Here is a 22,923-nt window from a genome sequence, read left to right as displayed (position 1 = left end):
AATGATCTCCTAACTTATCATTATTAAATATTTAGTGAAATTACTAAAGATCTTCTACGAAAATTGTTTGCAGGTTGCCAAGTTTCAACAAATCAAAATCTAAAATCTCTAAACCAGTTCACAGACGTGCTGGTTTCAACAGATTCGGTAACTGGTGGTTTAACCACTAAAAGTGAACCAGTAGCTTCGGTCTGGGTTTCAAAGCAATGATCCCCACCTATATCAGAATATCACTCATTTAATTAATTACCCAGTGATGATGTATCATCTCTTAAGCCTACGGATTATGGCAAATAATAATGATCACTTAAGCTTGCGGACTAATGGCCGGAGCATAACTCCTAACGAGGCTCCGCCTATGTGTCCCGCAATGAGTAAGCAAAGGCTATAGGTAAAGCCAGTTAGATCTGTACAACAGATGATGCATACCTGTAATTTTTCATGCCTGCAATCCCGTACGAAGTCAGAAGTTGTTACGCCTCCGTCCAAACCGAATAACGGCTACTTAGACGTTATCATAACTGTTAAGAGGCAACTTCTGGATTCTTCTTGAAAGGCCTATAAATATCTCCCAAAGATTCACTTGTGAGACCTAATGAAAAACACACACAAACACCTTAAAGATACACTTTGTTGCGTGAAGCAACTTTGATACTTCACAACTGTTGGGAATTGCCAACAAGTCTAAATCACTCACTAATATTTTCGATTACGAGATTAACCATCGTTAACATAAGTGTAACTTTACCCTTAAACACCTAGCCTACCCATTTTGCAATGCCCTAACACTTTGATCATTTTATTGTGTGAAGACTTTCATCATTTTATTTAGTCAAGGCTCGCAAATGCTCCCTATGTGACAGATATAGTTATTGTTAGCTCAGGTCACTTCCTAATTTAATTAGGTCAAATAATAAAAATTAATGATATATGTAGTAGCTAAAATGAAAACTTCAAAAATATATGAACAAAGTATGCATCAAATCAATGGGCTTTCATTGCTACCACTACCAGGACAATAATTAAATTTTTAACCCATTACCTAACCTCCCATTTTAGATACCTGTCTTATGAGCGCAACTCCAGAAGTGAGACTTATACTGCTGAGCTAACCCAAACATGCCTAGTGTACTACTACCAGTGTGCCGTACCACTACCTCCACACCCTCTTTTTTTCTCCACTTGACTAAGTTGAGTTGCTAGCTCCCGTGCAGCTTAAGTATACGAGTCATCTCCAGTAAAACCTGTCTCTTGTGCTTCTATTTTCCCTTTCAACACATTCCCAAGTCTGGATTTCAAGCAGCACAAAACACATCATTTTTAAAAATAGGAAGAATGGTTGAAAGAATGTGCCTCTGTGAGATTGAATGTCATCTTTAGCAACATGATTAAATACTAACGATCTAATAATGTCTTAAGTAATCAATATTTGAATGTCAAAACAGAACGTACTTTCTTGGATGCTGACGTTTTACTCCTTTCACAACGGGCAAGTCAAAACATCGACTTAATTCATATATTGAACTTTCCGCCGGTTTTCTGTTCCTCCTGCTTTTTGTACCTTTCTCTGGTGTCAGCCAGCATCACTGCATTTACTGACTTACTTCCCACAGGAGCCTGTGTAACACCCCAACAAGGCGGAATCATGGGGTATCACAAGAAAAGCACAGCACGACATGGAAATTATGTAGAGTAAACTAAATGCATAAAAGGATCAAGTAAATCCATACGAACCATTTAGTAGTGCAAGCAATCGGATCACATCTAAGCATAAACCCTAATCGGGAATAATGAATCACGGATCCAAGAAGTCCAAGTCCAAATCCAATTCTAGCAAAACCAGACAATCAATCATCCAATACGTCTATGAGCTAACCTGTTCACCTGAAAAGTGTACTAACACGCGTCAACATAAAGTTTGTGAGTTCGTAGGGGCAAGTAATAGGAAACAAGTGTGTCGGGATAACAACCGTTAACGATATACGAGGATTAGAGTACTTAATCACGTTCCAAGGAAACCCTAAAAGGTTTCACGTTATCACAAATCAATACAAGTCAACGTTTTCGTTCAATTATAGTTATAATGACACGACTTACATAATAAATAATGCGCGATAAACCGACACGACTTACATGATAACCAATGCGTATAATACGTTTCAGGTACGACTTACATATATTTCAAATGCGTAAAATACGTTCCAGGCACGACTTACATATATTTCAAATGCATAATATCACGGCACGACTTACATATATTTCAAATGCATAATATCAACGTTACGTTACAACTAAGCATTTATATTCAATATACATGTTAAACAATATCGTTAACAACAAAGTTATGCCACAAATCGTGGGCTTATCGTTATGCCATCAACATGGACTTAATCGTTATCATCATCACAAATCTATAATACGTTAAGGGGGAAAATGTTATCATGCGAGATCCTATGTCCCGATCCTTATCACAACGTTTTCCATCAATCAACAACACAATGCACATACATTTCTTATGATTCTAATTTCAAGGAATCATTGATGCTTATATATAGGGTCACCCGCAGCCTTCCCACCACATCTCCTATTCATTGAAAGTATAACCGTCTTCCATGTATGTACAACTACCCAAACCACAACAAGTATTCATAAATGGAAGCATAATTAACCGAGCAACAAGCCAATACGTTAATCAAACAATCAATCAATCGATTAAACAACAATAACAAACACGTACACTTTTCAGCCCGAATCTCAATTGACTAGGGAGGGTTTACGAAACTCACCTTTGTCGGCTAAAACAAGTTAAGAATGATCACAAGCACACAATATTCGTCACACGATCCCAACCTATAGTTATACATATATGCATATCAATACACGTTCATAATTTCATTATTCGGGAGTCGTTCGATCATAAGAATCAAAACGATGTTTGTTGGATTGATACGAGGTGAAAAGGATGTTAAGAATCGACTTGACAAGGATTAAACGAGTTAAAGACATACAAGAAGGAAGTAGGCTACAACATGGGTAAGAATGGTTTGACTAAAAAGTCAAACCTGACCAAGAACATCCAAACCCTAATTAGACACTTGAAATTAGCTTGTAATGCTTCAAAACTGAATTTCATGCTTTATTAGACATGAAATAACATTAACGAACATAACCCACTTTAAAAGTTTAACCCATGACTCACAAAATCATCAAAACTCATTTTTTGACCCACTTTGACTTTTGCAAGAACCCTAATTCGACCTAGACCTCGATTTGAAGAGTGTTAAGACATGTTTTGAGCATAACTTGGCATAAGTAATGTGTATGAAACTAACCCATACTTTAAAATCATTTCATAACCTCAATTAAAACTAAATTCGGATTTTGACCTAAATTATCCAAGTTGTAAACCCTAAAATCGACCTATTAAGCTTTCAAACCAAAATTGATTAAGGGTTGTTTAGGTTAGTCTTGAAACATGATTATAAACATAAAATGGTGGATTTGAGATGAGTTTTACTTACCAAAATTATCTTCAAGGAGTCAAACCCGAATTTTAGCTAGATGGAAGAATTTCTTGGACTTTGACCTTGAAATCTTTGATATGTTGTTTAGAAGATCATGATGATTATTATTCTAGTTTTAATCTTGCTTAAATTTCCATAAATATGATAGAAATCTAGAGAGAGAGAGAGAGAGATATGTGTTTGTGTGTGTGTTCATGGGAGAGAATTAGAGAGAGAAAGGAGGATAAGAAATGGAGATAAAGGGGGTGTGGGGTTCCAGCACTTAGACTAATACTCTACGAATTAGTCTCATTCTGTCTATTTAGACTAATACTCTACGAATTAGTCTCATTCTGTCTATTTAGACTAATACTCTACGAATTAGTCTATTTTCTGATTTCGCCACATTTAGTCTACTAGAAGCATGAGTTATACACATGAAGGATGAATCCGAAAAGAAAAGACAAATGTTACCTGCATAATTAACAAAAGTCAACGGGTCCATCACCACGAGTGTTACAATTAATCACATTGTCAAATAGGTCAAAATTCGTGAATGTTACAGCCTGTCAAAGGATAGAAAAGTTTGTAAGTATACTGATTGATATTTTGCATTAAAGGGAAAAAGACAATCACAATATGATATGATGTCAAGATAGAATTTGTCTAAAGTTGACTGGAGAATAGAGACATATACATTTTTCAATTTAATGTTAAGTACAAATAAAAGATGAGAATTGACCTATGTAAATTCATAATTCACTTCTGTTTGGTAAAAAATTGATAAGAATATACAATCGTCAAAATAAATTCCCAAGTTTGTTTTGAATGATGAGTACATACACTAAAGTAACATAAGGCTCTAATTCCTAAACCAGCAACAACAGTAGTACCAATACCAGCAACTCCAATTTCCAGAGGTTGATCTTTTCCATGTATATGACTATGCGAATCAAGCCTAATAAGGATTCAAAAAAAAAGATCGGGCAAAACCTATACATGCAAATTGAGCAAATTCACAAAAAATGATAAAATATCCAATAAGTTAATTATGATTACTATGATCGTTATAAAATTTATCAACAAAATGGCATAGGTAGTTGCAGGCATTCAAAACGGATCTGAGTGGTTATGAAAATCTTGTTGAATTGCCTAAGTTGAGCTTCCATCAAGTCTAGCTATTCTCTATAGTACCTTGTCTCATTGGTGGTAGGGGATGTAGAATGCAACTTCCATAGAGCTCGTAAAAGAACGGATATCGAAAGACCTTAGAAAACTCTATGGAAGATGTTTGAGCTTTATGAAAGGATCGCAAACCTATATGGAAGATGTGTGAGCTTAGTTGTAGGCATTGAAAAGGGATTGTGGGTAAACTTTTTACCCATTTGACCATTCAACTCTTTTGGCCGGTTTGACCAATTCCCCTTTAAGCTGATTTTCTTTATATATATATAATTTGACAACTTTAGAAGAAAAAGAACAGAAACCAACTCAGGTACAAGTAAATGATTCAAATTTGCCACATATATGTTGGGTTTGTGAAGGCCTTACGGGCCTGCTGGTTCTGTTTATTGATTAGAAAGCACAATTGGTTTCCTTGTTCAACAAGCCAGAAACCCTAGCTGTCCTCTTATATATACGCCCATAGTCACATAAAACGCAGTACGCTTCGGTATGGGCACGCGGTTCGGGTACGTAATTCGCTAACTGGTGACGAATTTGGTACGGAAGGGATAGGCTCATTTCGGTACGAGGCGGTATGAAATGGTACGGTGTACCATGTATTCGGTACGATGTACCAAAAACATAAGTAAACAAAACTTCTAACTTTCATAAGATAAAGATAAAATAACATGATAAAATCTAATAGAATAACAAAACCACCATAAAGTTCCTATTCTACTTGTTTCCTTTTTTCTTCGTCTCTGTGAACTTAAAAGATACACTCTTTTGCCACTCAAATAAGTTCTGGAATCTTAGTTTGGAAGTCAAAACGGAAATGGTTCGCGTTCCAGTACATTTGAGTCGTTTATATTTTCGATTTTGTTCGTCGTACCAGTCGGAATGGGTCACGTGTTTTTTGCTTTTTGGTTCGTCGTACCACCCTGATTCGGTTCACCATACCACTAGCGATCAGAACGGTAGCTACTTCGGTTTCGGTACACTTCGTACCAATACAAGATACGCGGGTCTATGAGCGTTTTATATGACGCCTCATATGTAATTGTAATTTTTATGGTTCAGAGTATCAATAAATAACCTAGTTTGCAGCCGGTGGATTAGGCCCCCCATTGGGGCCGAACCACGTTAAATCTCGTGTTTCGTTTATCTATTTTCTTGTATTATTTTCTTCTTAATTGCTTCCGCTATGCTAAGGCTAAGGGTTGTTCCTAATAAGTAGTATCAGAGCCAAGGGGCTGTGTTTCGTGATTAGGGTTTTGGTTTTGTCTTTGTTCGCCGTTTTCTCTCACAGCCGTTCAAGATCAGCTGCCGCTACCTGCTGCTATCTACAGTCGTCGCGGTTAGGGTTTTTTCTGCCCTTGTTCGCCGTTATTTGCAGCTGTTTGTGGCTGTCTACTGCTGAATTGCAGCTGTTTGCTACTGTTTTGCTGATATCTGCTGCTTATTTGCCGCTGTTTGCTGTTTTTTGCTGCTGAAATCTGCTGCTCAGCTGCTGTAGTCTGCTGTTTAGCCACTGGTTGCTGCTGAAATCTGTTAAATTGGCACCTGGAACGCTGTTGCTGCTTTTTTTTTTCTTCTTCCCGTTTCAATCTGTTTCTGGGGTCTGGTTTACAGCTATTTTGCTGTTGTTCTGCCGCTGTTTCACTACCATTAACCGCCTATCGCTGCTGTTGCAGCAGTCACTGCTGCTGTTAGCCACCGCCACCTTGTGAAGCCGTGTTTAGATCTGAAATCTGTTCAAAGAAACCCGTTTGAGATTTTCTGTTCGGGTGTATTGATTGATTTTCTGATTAGGGTTTGTGATTTGGGGTTTTGGTGTTGATTGATCGATTGGAAGATAAAGCACTGTTTTGGTTTTCTTGTTCGAGAGGTATTGAGAGGTATTGGCTACTCTTCTTGGTTACCACTGTGACAGTCTTGTTCGTCATTGATTAGGGGTTGAGGTATTCAATTTATTGTTTGAGTTGTATCTCGGGTTATTCTAATTCACGTTTAGGGTGTGTTTTTTGCGGGTGGTTCTTACTATGTTTGTTACCGTGATATTACCTTGATCGATTAGAAAAGAGAAGAAGATAAGTACCATTGTTTGAAGTTAGTCCATTGAAACAAGGTATTAGGTTGATTAGGGTTAAGTCTTTGTTCGACCGGGTACTAGTGTCTTGGAGGGGATTGGATTTCAGTTGAATGTGGTACCGTTTTGGAAGAAAATAGAGCTAGCAGGTTTGGAGTGTTTTGTATTTTGAGTATTCCTGTTCCAGGGTTGTTGGTGTCGACACGAGTGAAAAAGTTAGTCAAGTCATGGTACTAAAGGTTATTTTCTCTACTGCTGTTATTGATCGTTTGCTATTAACTGGTCTGGAACTGTGGATGTTATTCCGTGTACATTTTTGATCGGTGGTTTGATTTTTGAGTGGATCTTTGTACTCGTATTGGGTGAAGATTTTCGCTGGTTAAATTCGAGTGGAGATTCGTCTCATGAAATCTAGTTTAGCATGGGTTGGAATAACAGGGACAGTGAAGCTGTGCGTAATTGATTTGTGGGGTTGCATGAGGTGCTTAAGGTTTTTTATAGTCGCCCGAGGTTGAAAAAATTCTACTTATGAGAATGTGTCAAGGTTGATGCATTGAGGCTCATTGGAAGGCAGTGAAGACACTTGTTACTTACTGTAGTGACGCACTGGTCTGTTGTTTAGACTTTTGGAGTGTGCAGCACTACCGAAAGAATTGAACCAACTTTCAGAGAAAAGTCTTTAGCTCGCAGATTCGAGAGTTATACAAGTCTAGTGTGCGGTAGAGGACTTTGGGACTTTCAGGTAATCTGTTCGAGCGTATTCAGAGGTTTGAACTTGGAGGGATTTTGTAACAGTGGGAGCACAAGGAGTGTGTTGACATATGTTGAAATTGACGTTAAGTTCTGAAGACCGGGGTTCCGAATGAAATCTCTAGTGGAGAGTGTTGTTATTCCTCTTGAGTCTCTAGAGCCGGTATTCGAAATCAGTAGGAGCCAGTTGAGATTGAGGATGAGTCATTCGTGGACTTTGCCATGACTGAGTCAGTTGTGTCTGACCGTATTGGAGCAGTTTACAGCTTCAATGGCCTTTCAGGTGACTGATGAAAAGGGCTGCTGCAACTAGGTATACATTGGATGCATGGATTGAAGTTTGGTTCGTTCTTGGGAGTTGGACCTGTGAAGACTTCTGTTTCTATCTGTTTTTATTGAAATCTTAGCTTGTTCATGGAGAACTGAAGACTTGGGAAACTTTTGTTTTGAAGTTTTAGTTTGTTCTTGGAACTGAAGGCTTGAGGACTTCGGTTAGTTGAAGATTACTGGATGATGGGGATATTGTTTGCTTGAATGGCGAGCTAAAGTTTTTTACAAGGCCTTCAAATGGGAGATTGTTGGGTTTGTGAAGGCCTTACGGGCCTGCTGGTTCTGTTTATTGATTAGGAAGCCCAAATTGGTTTCCTTGTTCAACAAGCCAGAAACCCTAGCTGTCCTCCTATATATACCCCTCATATGTAATTGTAATTTCTATGGTTCAGAGCATCAATAAATAACCTAGTTGGCAGTCGGTGGATTAAGCCCCCCACTGGGGCCAAACCACGTTAAATCTCGTGTGTCATTTATCTATTTTCTTGTATTATCTTTTTCTTAATTGCTTCCGCTGTGCTAAGGCTAAGGGCTGTTCCTAACAATATACTCATAACTCATAAGTGACTCCTTATATTCAAGAGTAGTAGACATTAGTGAACATGAAGCTTACAAGGCAATACAATGGCCTCTCCTGCACTTTCGTTAATAACGACTATATCTAGAGAGTTGCCACTTGTGAAGAATGCCTGAAGTAAGTCATTAAAGAATACAACATTCCCCCACTGTTGAATCCACATTTGATGATAGCATTTCTTCCTTATTGGAGTATAAAGATCTTGGAACATAATTAACATTTCCATATAATAAGGAAATCAAAACTGTGTTAGGTTAAGATCTGAGGTTATTCTCCACGTAAAAGAAAATGTGCTTTTAGTCACCTCTCTGCACATGAAACAGCTGACAAACATACAAACTGATTATCAAGAAGGATCTTTCTGACAAGGTAGAACTGAAAATATTCCAAAACCTGAGTTAAAAAACACGTCGGTTCCCAAATGATCTTCAACAAGTGGAAGCAACGCATCAAGTTTCCTCGACTTATTCCCATTCACTAGGAGATCCAACAAATCATCACAAACAATATAAACTAAGACTATTCATCGCACCAAATCTCACCCAAAGAATGATGTGGATTATTACAAAAGGACAATTTTCCTAGTGAATCACAATGATGCTGTGTTTATAAAGTAGAAACCTTTATTTGGTGAACTTTGGCATCTGGACTAATTAATGTCCATCTCCTATTCAATATTTTCAGCATAAACTCTTCTCAGGTTGTATTGAAATTACACATGACATAAAACAAGCAGAAACGCATCAACTTCTCAAATACTTCAAAAAAAAGGTCGCATTTAACTAACACACATGACCATAAAAAGCTACAACAGGTCTCCACTTAAAATAAAGCAAAATGGCAAGACAGATAACACAGACTCAATTTCTCGCATTATTTCATATTTCTGGTAACAGTAAACAAGTAACATAATATACTCAGTATGATAAGATGGATATGGCACAAAGGGGAACACTGGATACTTTCAATGCTGGTCGTCTTAGTCTGCACATCGATGTGTATAGATACATGAAGAATGATCCCAGAGTCATTAAATGTCTGGAAGTGATGGATGATGTTCGTCTTCGTTCAGTATACGCCCAAGATGAGCAGATGTACGATGCTGAAACTTATGAGGTCAGTGTACTAGAGTTGATTGCTGCCAGGAAGGATGAGTTGGTTGAGCTTCAGAGAAAAGCAAAGAAGAATGCTCTTGCCTTGGAAAATGAATATAGGAAAAAGACGAAAGGTGTACCCAAGCCACCCAGGAGAACAAAGGCAGAGAGAGATGCTGATCTAAGCAACTTCATTCCTCTGGATGTGTCCAGGAGCATAAGCAAGACTCAATTGCAAAGAGTTGCAAATTCACAAGGCATCTCCAAAGAGACTGAAGAAGAAGTAAGACTGGCAAAGGTAAGGCAGGAATACAATGAAAGAATGCACTATAGAGCTGATGCCAGGAAAATTATTGCTGCAGAGATTAGATTGGCCACGGACCATGAAGCCCATTCAAAATTTCATGTAAAATTGACAAGGGAAGAAAACTTCACTGATGAAAGAAGAAGTACGTCAGTAAGGGCATTTGGGTGGTCTGAACTCAGCGAAATTGGCTTGTACTTCAAAGAAAATCCTCAGCTTAATTCTGTTGATGTGAGGTACTTTATGAAAAGGATTGAGAAGGAGCATAGCAGGATTATGATGATGGAAGTCACTCTGGGAATAAGGAAACCAGAAGACTCTCCAAGCTTTAAGAGGAAGGCTACTGAAGAAGCGGGTGGAAGTGCTCCAAAGAGACAAGCCTGACTCTTTAATTTTTTTTATGTACTTGTTGTATGTAAATATAATTGTAACTTATTGCAAAAGATGTAATGTCATTAATGTTGTAATTTATTTTCACAAGTATATGATCAAATTAAGTCTAAGATAGAATGAAAAGATGAAATTGGAAACACTGATGATCTATAAGGTGTTTTCCAGTAACAAAATTTAGACTTAGTCAAAATTTTCAAGTGTTTTCAAGCATATAATTGTATAAATAGAAGCTTGAAAAACCTTGCATAATTTCTAAACAAATAGGGGTAATTTGTTAGGTCCAGTTTTTACTGGACTAGCTCCAGACTTGAAGACTGGAGTAATCCTGAAGATTTGTCCAGAAATTATGGAAGTCCAGTAAGCGTCTACTTGTACAGGAAATCTGGAGTCTTTCAGATTTGCTTATTGAACTTCACTCCAGTCCAGATCTACTCTACTGAAGAACATTCTCACTGAAGACAAAGTCTGAAGTTTGAAGAAGAAGACTGACATGTGGCGGAGCCCACTGGCAGACTTACCAGATCAAAAACTGGAGTCCTTGTCAGTGTTCTAGACCTTACAAGTCTGAACACTGATTACGAGGAATTGACTTTATGCCTTTACACGCTTTTACCCGGATATCTCTTTTGTCCCTTGTAAAGGTTTTACACGCGTGTAAAGGTGGTTGGCTAAAAGGTGACAAGTCACTATCAATGTGACTTTATCCTTGTACTTTTAGTATTGCATTTAAAGAAAATACCAAAGTTCCTTAAATGCTCCCAACCACATTTGTACGACAAAATAATCACTGTAGAGATTATTTTGCCTATAAATACCAAGTCATTTTCCTCTTTCAAATTACTTTTGCAATTTGGTGAACTTGCCTAAATACTCTCGATCTAAACAGTTATACTTCACAACTTTAAGTATTTCGATCAAGGAGATTATTTAGCAAGTATAGATCACTTGTAATTCATAAGGTTGTTTAGATACTTACTTTGGTATTATCTAGGTTCCGCAACAACCTTGTATTTTGTTTATACATCAATAAATAAAATACACATTGAAAATTACTTTCGTGTTCCACCTTTATTTAACTTGCTTATTCATTGCTTAAGTCTTGTATTTACTTATTTATATTCTTGCATTTATATTTACGTAAATACTAGTCCTCATCTAGTGCATACTTGATTTGTTGTAATTTACACTTGTAGGGTAAACCATCGGTGAGGAACTTCACAAGGATGTTGATAATATCAAATCAATTGTGTCTTATTGAGTTTGTTTTGTGTAGATTTTTAGTATTTCCAAAGAAGTGATCAAGGATTGAAGCTTGAAGAATTATGGAAGAAGGCTGTTGATCAAGGAATAAAGAGAAGATTTTAAGGACTTGCAGTACAAGTTATTGTTGGTGTCAAGGACTAAAACTGCACATTTATGCCTTATTTCTTGTTTGGGCTGCATTTGTAAATATAATAATTAGAAGGACATGATATATAATTCGACATAGGGTTTGGCATAGCCAAACCCGACCACTGTTCATGGACACCACGACTGCAGCCACTCTTCTTACTGTTAGAAAACCTCTTTTATTTTAAGATGTAATCTTTGATTTAATGTTGTCCTGGTCTTGTTTCTGTAACGATTACTTGATTCAATCTATGGCTAAATCGTTCGTTAACTGCTGCCGTGTCGTGTGTCTATATTATATATATATATATATATACTTTTTTACATTACGCTATTAGTGAAATATAATATTCGAACTGATTTTATGCGTGGCCTATTTATTAATGGAGCAAATTTGTACTGACACAATACTAGTCGTCCTGATAAATGAATCCTTTCCTGGGCAAATTTGTAGCTGTTGTGGTCATTCAGAGGTCAAGATAAACAAACCAATATGCAATATGTTAGTTAGACTAATAAAGAAAAAGTCAAACTTTTGAAGTATGGATAGGGGTGTAAACGAGCCGAGCCGAGCCCGAGCTCGATAGTGCTCGAGCTCGTTCGAGCCTTAGTATATAAACTCGAGCTCGGCTCGTTTGTCAAAAAAAAATAAACAAATCCGAGTTTGGCTCGTTTAGGCCCGGCTCGATTAGTATATGAAAGCTCTATTAATATATTAAATGTATATATATTATTATTATTATATTATATATGAAAGCTCGTTTAGGCTCGCGAGCTTAATCAAGTTATAAATTAAAAGCTTGAGCTCGAGCTCATTTAGTAAACGAGTCAACAGTTAAGCTCAAATTCGGCTCGATCTCGTTTAAGCTCGGCTCAATCTCGTTTAAGCTCGGCTCGAAACGAGCTTTTTTCGAATTGAGTTCAAGTATTTCGCGAGCATGCTTGACTCGTTTATGTTAGAATATGATCACGTAAAATGAACGTATGTCCGAAAAGTATTTAAGCCTACGGGGTCACACCTCAACGTGAATGTAACTATAAATTAATTAATATATTAAATGTAATTTATTAATTAATTTGATCACGAAGAACTAACGGAGATTCGTTAAAAAAGTTAATAGTTAACGGTACTTAACTAACGAACTTAACAGAGAAGAGTTGGGATTAGGAAACAATTAGGAAATCCTCTAGAATAGTCTAGAGGGGGGGATGGTCGACCAAAGGGTTTTAAAACCCTAAACTTGGTCATCAAGTTTCCTAAACACTATAAATAGAGGCCTAAGTTAATTGTTTTCAACATACAATTCATTAGGTTTTCTAAAACCCAAAAAATCTCTTCTTCTCCTCTCCTCTTTGGTTCGGTCGACTACAACAAAAGAAAAAGGGTTTTGGGTTTTTGTTTGGGTCGAAATTTAGAGCTAGAAACAAAGGGTTGTTCGGTTCGTGATCAAGTACTAGCATACATACATTCCAACGTTGTGTGTGCAATCATAGAGAGGTTTAATTCAAACCTTCTTATTAAGGTTTCTTGTTTTATTCTCTCTAATTTAAGGTACACGTTTTCTATCTTGATTAATTAATTAAACTACATAGATCTTATCTTCCGTTACGTGCTTTGTGATTTGTTTGATAATAGTTATATAACCCAACAGTTTACACCCCTAGGTATGGGGTTGGAAGTCTCCAGTTTTCAGTTGACTGAATAAAGTCAATAAACAAGCCAAGCCAAGCCAATCATGATTAGTATGTTAGTTAATATGTTTTTCTATTTCCAGACTTCATATCCACCACACGTACAGTTTATGGATAGATATCCTATAGTCATCATTTCATATTTACCAATGAAATTTCCACCTATTCATACAATATGAAATCTTTTAATTACAACTTATACAATAGATATTATTCATTCAGCTGATTAATATTGATGATATTATAATAATGGAATCTTCATCTTCGTCATCTTCTTCTCCGAGTTGGAAGTATGATGTGTTCCTTAGTTTTAGAGGTAAAGATACCCGCAACACTTTTGTTGATCATCTCTACTCTGCTTTTCAACAACATGGCATCCTTACTTACAAAGACGATTTGTCACTTGATCGAGGTGATACCATTGGTCCATCCCTTATGAAAGCGATTGAAACATCCAAGATTTTAGTTATCATATTTTCTGAAAACTATGCCGACTCTTCGTGGTGCTTGGATGAGCTTTCACATATAATGAAATGCAGGGATAGTGAGACAGGGCAAATTGTTTTGCCCGTATTCTATCGCGTGGATCCCTCTGATGTCAGGAAACAAAAGAGGAAATACGGAGAAGCATTTGCCAAACACGAGTTGTCAGAAAACAACAAGAACAAAGTTGGTTCATGGATTAAAGCACTTGTTGATGCAAGTAGTATTGCGGGATGGGAACCCAAGCACATCGCCAATGGGTAATCTTTTCTTTATTAGTTGTGTTTGTGTATATCATACATTTCATTATTATGAGTGTGAAGTTATATTTTCAAATTATGTGTAGGCATGAACCAAGTTGTATCAAACAGATTGTAGGTTCCATTGTAGATAAACTGTCATCTTTGGATCTAGCAGCTGAGGATGAAAACCTGGTTGGAATGGGAACTCGATTGCAACAGTTGAGATCCCATTTAAAAATTGGATCAGGTGGTGTGCGAATGGTTGGGATATGGGGGGTTGGGGGTGGCGGTAAGACCACTCTTGCAACTTCTGTTTACATGAAATTCTCCGATGATTTTGATGGTTGTTGCTTTGTTGAAAATATTCGGGAGGAATCCAAACAACATGGTTTAAAAAGTCTCCAAGAAAAAATTCTGTCAACTGTTTTTGGCAAACAGATACAAGTTGAGAGTGTTGAATTAGGAAAACACAGGATTAAGAGTATGTTATGTCGTAGAAATGTGTTGATTGTTCTTGATGATGTCGATCACCTCGAACAACTAGAGGCTTTAGCTGGATGCCATAATTGGTTTGGTAATGAGAGTCAAATAATAATAACAACTAGGGATGAACAAGTACTAAAATCTCACAGGGTAGATGAGGTATGTCCTGTTAGTTTATTATCACGTGATGAGGCTATTCGGCTCTTAAGAAGGCATGCATATCATGAAGATAATCCTGTAGAAAATTATGAGGAGCTTTCGTTACGTGTGATTTCTTATGTTAATGGGCTCCCGTTGGCACTTAAAATATTGGGGTCTTTTTTATATGGCAAAGACAAGAACGAGTGGATAAGCGCATTGGACAAATTAAAATACATCCCCAACAGTAAGATCACGGATCAACTCAAAATAAGTTACGACGGGCTTGACCATCAAGAGAAAGAGTTATTCTTGGATATTGCATGTTTCTACACGAAGAAGAGGAAATATGGAGCAATGGAGATACTTGATGCTTGTGGTTTCCACCCTAGTATAGGGGTAAAGGTTCTGATACAAAAGTCTCTCATAGTTGTTTCAAAATACGGTGAGTTTGATATGCATGATCTGGTTCAAGAAATGGCACAGTACATTGTAAGGTGGGACCATCCGTACAATCCTGAAAAACATAGTAGGCTTTGGCGGAAGGAAGATATTGAAGACATATGTTATAGAAATGCAACGGTAAATATTATATTACGTGTATACTTATATATACCAGCTCTTCAAGATGCACACCGAATGATACACACAATGATCGATATGATACTTTATTTTTCCTTTATTGCAGGAAAATAATAATATTGAAGCCATAAAATGTCATGATGATTGTTCGTTCAACAACTTCATTCTGCTTGTGTCAAACATGAAGAAACTAAGATGTCTTAAAGTGAGTACTACTTCATTTGATGAAAGGCCCAATTTTTTTCTTTCAAATGAGTTGAGGTATATAGATTGGAAAGGTTATCCTGCAAGTCTGTTCCATGAAAGTTTTCAACCAACGAGACTCGCTGTGTTAAAAATGAAAAGGAGTTTGCAAAAAGAACTTTGGAAGGGTTATAAGGTACTTCAGCTGCTCGTTACTTCCTTTTATTTACATAAGAAAGTAGTGCATAATCGCGAGTGATCACTAATTTGCAACTGTTGACTATTTTGTAAATATGTTTATAAAGTTGTTTCACACAACAACAGACTACAAAATTCTACACTCTGTTAGGTTGCCCTTCACACAAATCATACATGGAAAATAAGTAATTGGCATGAGCATATATATTTGTCTATTTTATTAGTGCTTTGTACCATACATTTTCTGCTCAAGATGTATACGAAAGAGTTGCATTTTTAACCTCTATTCTCTCTATAAAATGTAGATTTCACTTGACCCGTGGACATTAAAATATGCATATGAGATGTACATCTGTAATGTATTAGAATCAAAACAACTATTAATTAATTGATTTTTGGGTTAATTTGACTGCATCAGTATCTACCATGTTTGAAGGAGATGAAACTCTCAGACATGAAAGCACTAGTCAGAACTCCTGATATTGGTGGACTCCAATGTCTTCAGAAGTTGACACTTGATACATGTGAAAATTTAGAAGATATTCATCAATCACTTGGATCTCTTTCAAGTCTTGTTCACTTATCTGTAGAAAAGTGTGACAAGCTTACAAGGTTTCCGACCATTGTTAAGATGGACAAACTGAAGAGTCTTGATATTTCACAATGCAAAGCACTTACTGAGTTTCCAAAGATCGAAGCAAACATGGATAATTTGGTAACGTTAAGATTGGATAATGTTGGGATACAAGTCCTACCCTCATCAGTGGGAGAGTATTGTACCAAGCTTACTTTGATGAGATTACATAGTTGTTCCAAATTAAAGAGAATAGACGGCAACTTTTATGCCTTAAAAGGTCTACAGACTTTTAAATTACTTGACTGCAAACAATTTGAGAAGTTGACACATAACCTATTCAATGAAAATCTAGATGGTCTTAGTTTGTCATTGGATAATAGTAGTTTTGAACAACTTATTCCTTCTTCCATGCCACGTTTCTTAAGAAAGTTGGATCTCAGTAAGTGTGGATTGAAAGATGGAGAAATACCCAATGAGATTGGTGAGTTATTTAACTTGCGAGAGCTAGATTTAAGGGGTAATGATTTTACACAATTAGAATTTAGCCTCTTACCACTAACTCGCCTCAAACTCCTTGGTCTGGGGGATTGTATAAATCTTGTTGAATTGCCCGAGCTCCCATCGAAACTAGCAAAGTTCTCTGCAGATGGGTGCGAGTCACTTGAAGTCGTCAAAGATGATGTTCACAGAAGATGTAAATGGTTATGTGAAGTATCAATAGGGGGATGGAGAAAGAGTATAACTGGTGGGGAGAGATTACTAGAAACCATGCTTCAGGTATGTAAATATATTTATATTTGAGGTTCTTAATTACTCTATAAAGTTGTTTTGAAGTACTCAAGCCTCTGTATTAATAATATCTAATTAAATCAGAATGTGTGTTAATGTTATTAGGGAAAGGCGGCTAAAAGTGGATGTGTGATCCTTCAACTATCAGGCTTGGAGATTCCGAGAGGGTTTGAACCTCGTTTGGTCAGAGGGGAGAGATGTAGAATGCAACTTCCAGAGAATTGGTACATTCACTTTTCTGGTTTCTTATTTTGTGCAATTTCTGATGGCGACTATATTGGTTGTCCAAATATAAGTCTGAAGCATGCCGAAAAGTCAGTGGGTGGTTCTTGGATGGGAATTCAAGATGATGATCATGTATGTTCGGAGGAGGAAACTGTTGACGATATTGACATAACATGCGTGGCGTATGTCCCATTTAGTTTATTGAGACACACTTCATGGTGGGACTCAACATTCAGTGCTGTTGAGATTGAGTATTCAAATTCAGTAATTATAAAGTGTGGATTGAAGCTGGTTCCCAACAGAGGTGCTGATTGTGGTAGTGAAACAACACACACCCATTCCTCCTCCTCTGATAATGATGAGGATGATGACTACAAGTATAAATGTAAATTTGATATTCTACATGATTCCAAGTCTACTTTCAAGTTCACAATAAACTAATCAAAGATGACGTAAGTTTTTATATTTTTATATCTTTTTACTAATATCATAAACTTCAATTCCATCCATACGTAAATTTACACAATTTCTTTCTACTACTTGTCTTTATTTATCTATTTATATTTATATGATGATGATGATTATATTAGTTAACCATATCATTTAATATCATGTCCTATAACTCATTGTTTTGTTTTTCCAGATTCTGGAAGCAATCTAGACGGTTTACTTCTTACCTTCTTTATATATACTTCGTTTTGATGGGATCGAGTATTTTATTGTTGTTTAAGTTTTCCAAATTTTCTATAATATATGTTGCATTATATCAGTATAGACAGGGTGTCTTGTAACACCCCGACCGACTAGGGCAGAATTACAAGATGCCACATAACGAAATGGTACAAAAAGATTCAATATAAAACATCAACATTATGTGGCATCCGTCACCAAAATCAATTATTTTATAATAGTCTCTAACTTGTACTCCAAATTTCTTGACTAGTTAATGTGCCTACATAGTATAACAAGCGTGGAGATGTTGTGTTCATTTCAATATGTGACTTTTATTACTTGAATTTCAATAGTTTAGAATTTAGACATTTGATCTACCTAAACATAGATGACTATAACTATTCTCGTACTCTGTAGACGCGTAGTAGTTAGTCATATTCATTTTTAGATATTGTTAAATCATTACAGATTAGTTATTGTACAATGAAGTGATCTAATGAGTTAAGTCGTAATAATAATAATGTTTATAAAGCATGAAATATTTATCTATATTAATAAGATCATATATATTTAAAAGTGCACAATATAATACATACAAAATATGAAGGATATCCCTCTGATAGTTGGTTCGGTCAACAGGGATTTAATATCCCAATCCAGTTCTTGTTGCAATAATAATTATAATAATAACTTCATTAAGCAAGTTTATGGAATAACCAAATTTTCTTATAAAGCAAACACTAAATTAAATATAAAAAGGGATATGACAAGTGAGGATACAAATAAAATGTCGGTCAGATAGGAATTCTAGTTCCATTAGAATACTTGATTAATGTTATAATGTATCCTAAGTATAAACCAACTCAAACAATTATCCCTACAAGTTTGGTATATAAGCCTTATTAGTCATCAAAATAAAAACTCTAAAACAAATTACTCATTGATTTGTTTTGCTGCTGCGTCGAACCAAAAACACCACCATATATCACAAAATCAATTTTCTTTTTTATCATCCTTGTCAAGCAAATATTTGGTAAGATTAGCTAAATTCTTATGAACTTTTAATTTAAATTACAATTAATAATAAAATCCTTATAGATTAAATTTTATATTATTTTGTCAAGGTGTCTAAGGAGTGATCGTCAATCTTGGGGTAAATTATTTATCTTTTCTTTTCACATATATATAAATTTATCTTTATATTTATTGATCTTTTATTTTAAGTAACCTATTTGATGTATATATATATATATTATGGCAAAATTTATAATAACTAATGAAAGACTTTTTAGGGTTAAATCAAAAGCTTGAAGTATATATCATATTAATGTTAAAAGTTTAAGTATTTAATGTAGCATAATAATTAATGTAATAAAAGAAATCCAATTATGAAGGCATAGAAATCATAATAATAGATTTAAATAGGTGTTGGAAAGATTTGAAAGTATATACATAAATATTAGTTGTAGCAGTCTTTAAAACAGTAAGTTTGGGTTATTTCAGAATCTGGACAGATTCGGGTTGTTAACTTTGAAAGGTCGTATCATGGTCATGGAAGATGGTTAAGTCACGTTTTTGGTGTCTAAAATTAAGTTCAGGAAGTCTACTTTCCGTGGAAGTGGTTTCGTGTCAAGATATGAGGTTTAAGGTTGTCAAACGAATTTTATAACAAAACTGCGCAAAGCTGAGTTTTCCGAACAGATTTTGGTCGACTTCAAATAGTCATATCTTGGTCGATTTTATGAACTGGAAAATTATTTTTCTCCAGAAACGTTTTTGAGATGTTAAGATTGTACAGTAAAAAAATTGGATTTTTTGAAGCTTCGAAGGCCCTTAACTTTTATAAAACTTTTCTGTGCGCAAACAGTGATTTTTCTGACTAGTCTGTAATCATTGAATTTTTAAAAATAGTTAACGTGCCAAATAAATTATGTAAAAACTCATGTAAGTATATAACACTCTAAGGTAACAGTAGTTAAGATTTGGAATCTTGAATCGTTCGTTTCATCCTAATGAAAAATAGATGAAGTTACCAAAAATTTCAGTAAATAAGAGCTTGTAGAATTAAATCATAAATCATTAAAACAAATACTCTATATTAAGTTATGTGACTTGTAACTTAATAATATATGACAAATCAGTTGGGAATATTTTCAAAGTAGCCACATATATATATATCATCAAATACGGGTTATAATGGACGGTTCTTGACCATGTCCATAATTGTAACTTGTTCATATATACGTTGTGTAGATTCTAGCGACCTTGTTGGACTTTGCACAACTGCTTGCTGATTGAGGTGAGTTTCGTGGCCCCTTTTTATTTTATTTCTTTGGGGGAAAATGATGCTCAAAACACTATTCATTTCTTTATTAGCTGTGCCAAAACTTGTTTGTTTTCATGGACAAATACGTGTAATTATGAAATTGTGTATGCTAGTTTGCTTGTATTGATTTCTTTGATGCAATAGATGTCTTTTGATATCTATTGAAGACTATTGGAAAACTATCGACCAACTTTATACTCCAGCTGGTAGTTGTTGGTATTTAAAGCATGATTGAGTTGTTGGCAGGAGTGATGGGGATTGTGTTGTTGGATAACTATGATGGCATTGATCAGTATTTAGTATGCTACTACATGTTTATATTTACACTATTGTCCAAACTTGATATATCATGCACAACAAACTCATTTGTATTCCTTTAAACCTACGAACTCACCAACGTCATGTTGACATTTTCGAGCATTCATTTTCAGGTAATAACAATGCTTAGGAAGATTGAGCTTATGGACTTTAGGAAGACCAATAAAGAGATCCTTCATGGACTCCTAGATTGCATGTGAAACATTGAACACTAATTGCAATTGTTACTTCTTTTGATATTTGAGGCGTGTTGCCTAGACTTTCGCTTGTGGACTTTTATTTGAATTTCATTTAGTCTGACTCTATTATAAAGTCCATGTGCTATTGCTATATCTTTTCGTCATATCCTACGATTCCGCCTAAGGTGGGGTGTGACAATTAGGTCTTAAGTGCCATTCAAATCCAAAAGATTACAAGTTCAAGCTGACATTTAAAATCCATTACATAACCCAAATCCATAATCGAAAGATAATTGTTTGCATTACAAACCGTCGAGCACATAACAAATATAGAGGCGGTCAAGGTGCTATCTTACTGCTCTAAACCTGAAAAGCATAAATAAAAAGTATCAACTACGAGAGTTGAGTGAGTTGATATGTTTATACTATCAACACATCCATATTCCATCAAAATCATTTTGTAATACGTCATAATATTTTCAAGAATCTCATCATAACATTCATACTCAAACCGTATGTTCAATCCATAATAACCATAGCATGTCCCGGATTTGTTGTTTATAAAATTTCATAACGATATCAAGATGAGTTTAACTTGAGCCACTACTAAGACCCTTTCATGTCCCAAACCAAGCAATATATCCCAAAGATATAACCATAATAGCACATGTTGTCAATCATGCGCTTTAACCATAAACGGGTTGTGCCATGAAGACGACCATTAATATAAAAAGTAGATTAGAGCACTTCATGTCTGGCAGCCGTTGAAGGCGGCTAATCAACCTGTCACCAATGATGTAAGTGAGAAGACGAAACCTAGTTGCGCAACCCTTTAACTACAGGCCTCAATGAGTTAATAGTAGTGTAGCGGGGACTTGACTTTGACAGTACTCAAGCTAATCACATAACACGTTGAACATACATTATAATTCTCATATCGTAATCATTCTTTCAAAGTATCATTTCATATAAAGAAAGCAATTTTAGTTATTTATGCTTGTCACCCCGTAAGTAATACAGATAAAAGAGTTTCAGAAGGGGGATACGACTCACTTGATAGGAGAGTGTTACTTTGATGGATTGTGAAAGTTGATCTTAGCTGTTTCCCTCACCAAGCAAGCCTGAACCATAACAATATATATATACACATGACATAAGTCTATGTGACATGAACTAGTAAGCTAGATCATGAAATATATACTAGTAGAGTTGCCCAACTTTGGTTGGTTATTTAGTTATGGAATTCAAGTGCATTATATTGCTCACAATGTTTGGTTAGAAGGTATTTGGCGGAGAAAGTTATTTTCTCATAATACGTATTTACACGTTGTTGGAATTCCGATAACTTGACTTTGATTATCATGGTTTCCATTGTATGCTTTGCTTAATCATATTATTTGACATTAGTAATGTAACACCCATCATTTAAAAACAAGGATTTCCAAGAGCTTTCACCTAACGGTGTCAAAGAAAGCGGAAAAACATTTAAAAGTCCAAACCAATAATTTCAGTTTGGTTTATTCATCAAACGGTGTTACTAGCCATATCATTGAAACAAGTCTAAATGGAAATCCATCGGTTGCCCAACATAAAACAACCGATCACAAGTCAATACAATTCATAAATATCTAAACATAAATTCAAAGGTCTAAAGGAGCAGCCACTATGGGTAAACTATAATCCTTTTCAAACAATCTACCCATGCCTCGCTCTTTATTCATCAACACTCAAAGCTTTCTAAACCTGAAGGAACAACACATTTCAAGAAACAAGTGTTAGCTAACGAATTAGCTAAGTAAGATAACACGAGCTTATAAAAACATTTGTCCAATTAAAACGTATTAAAAGTTATATTTCATCATTAAGGCACATGACATCTCATATAGCCATAAACATCATTCGTATAGGATTGTTCGTCTTAGATGTGCCTAATCATCTTTTCATCATCACATATAACATCATTTCAGGTGTGACATAAGTCACTCATATCATATAAGGTGTAAGTTTGTGTGTAGGCGGTCAAAAGACCTAACGGGGACCTCACACCCGACTGGATGGATAAGCCTTACGGCGATCCATCAGTGTCGTTAAGGAATGGCAAGCCAATCCAGGAGTAGTCCGTATGTTCAAGACATTGGTGGTTAATCACGCCACCCGGAGATACTCTAACCACGTAATTATGTTGCAAGGATCCACCCAAGCAACCATATACGTACTCACCGGGCAAGGGCAAGTACGGGTTA

The 22,923-nt window shown here is 35.8% G+C and overlaps 1 protein-coding gene and 1 pseudogene across 4 annotated transcripts; one reads left to right on the top strand and one right to left on the bottom strand.

Moving 5' to 3' along the window:
* Positions 1 to 92: 92 nt before the first annotated feature.
* LOC122585231 lies at positions 93 to 11,726 on the bottom strand (annotated as a pseudogene).
* Positions 11,727 to 13,420: 1,694 nt separating this feature from the next.
* LOC122605144 (TMV resistance protein N-like) lies at positions 13,421 to 20,657 on the top strand. Of its 4 annotated transcripts, none has more exons than XM_043778047.1 (6): positions 13,421 to 14,028; positions 14,115 to 15,213; positions 15,320 to 15,592; positions 16,013 to 16,948; positions 17,066 to 17,637; positions 20,615 to 20,657. In XM_043778047.1, exons 1-5 carry the CDS (start codon positions 13,535 to 13,537, stop codon positions 17,624 to 17,626), a joined length of 3,363 nt encoding a protein of 1,120 aa, XP_043633982.1. In that variant the 5' UTR covers positions 13,421 to 13,534; the 3' UTR covers positions 17,627 to 17,637; positions 20,615 to 20,657. The 4 variants fall into 4 exon arrangements, with proteins under 4 accessions (XP_043633982.1, XP_043633973.1, XP_043633965.1 ...); XM_043778038.1 differs by lacking the exon at positions 20,615 to 20,657 and adding an exon at positions 17,829 to 18,080; XM_043778030.1 differs by lacking the exon at positions 20,615 to 20,657 and having other exon boundaries at positions 17,066 to 17,721.
* Positions 20,658 to 22,923: the final 2,266 nt, after the last annotated feature.

This window comes from Erigeron canadensis, chromosome 1 (assembly GCF_010389155.1).
Source record: "Erigeron canadensis isolate Cc75 chromosome 1, C_canadensis_v1, whole genome shotgun sequence".
Classification (NCBI taxonomy): Eukaryota; Viridiplantae; Streptophyta; class Magnoliopsida; order Asterales; family Asteraceae; genus Erigeron; species Erigeron canadensis.
This window is presented reverse-complemented; position numbering and strand designations above follow the sequence as displayed.

What these genes read in the sequence shown, in the direction of transcription:
- LOC122605144 (XM_043778047.1), top strand. Translation starts at nt 13,535, where the DNA reads ATGGAATCTTCATCTTCGTCATCTTCTTCTCCGAGTTGGAAGTATGAT. An exon ending in CCCAAGCACATCGCCAATGG is followed by an intron (nt 14,029 to 14,114) that starts GTAATCTTTTCT and finishes AATTATGTGTAG; the next exon opens with GCATGAACCAAGTTGTATCA. An exon ending in TACTAGAAACCATGCTTCAG is followed by an intron (nt 16,949 to 17,065) that starts GTATGTAAATAT and finishes TAATGTTATTAG; the next exon opens with GGAAAGGCGGCTAAAAGTGG.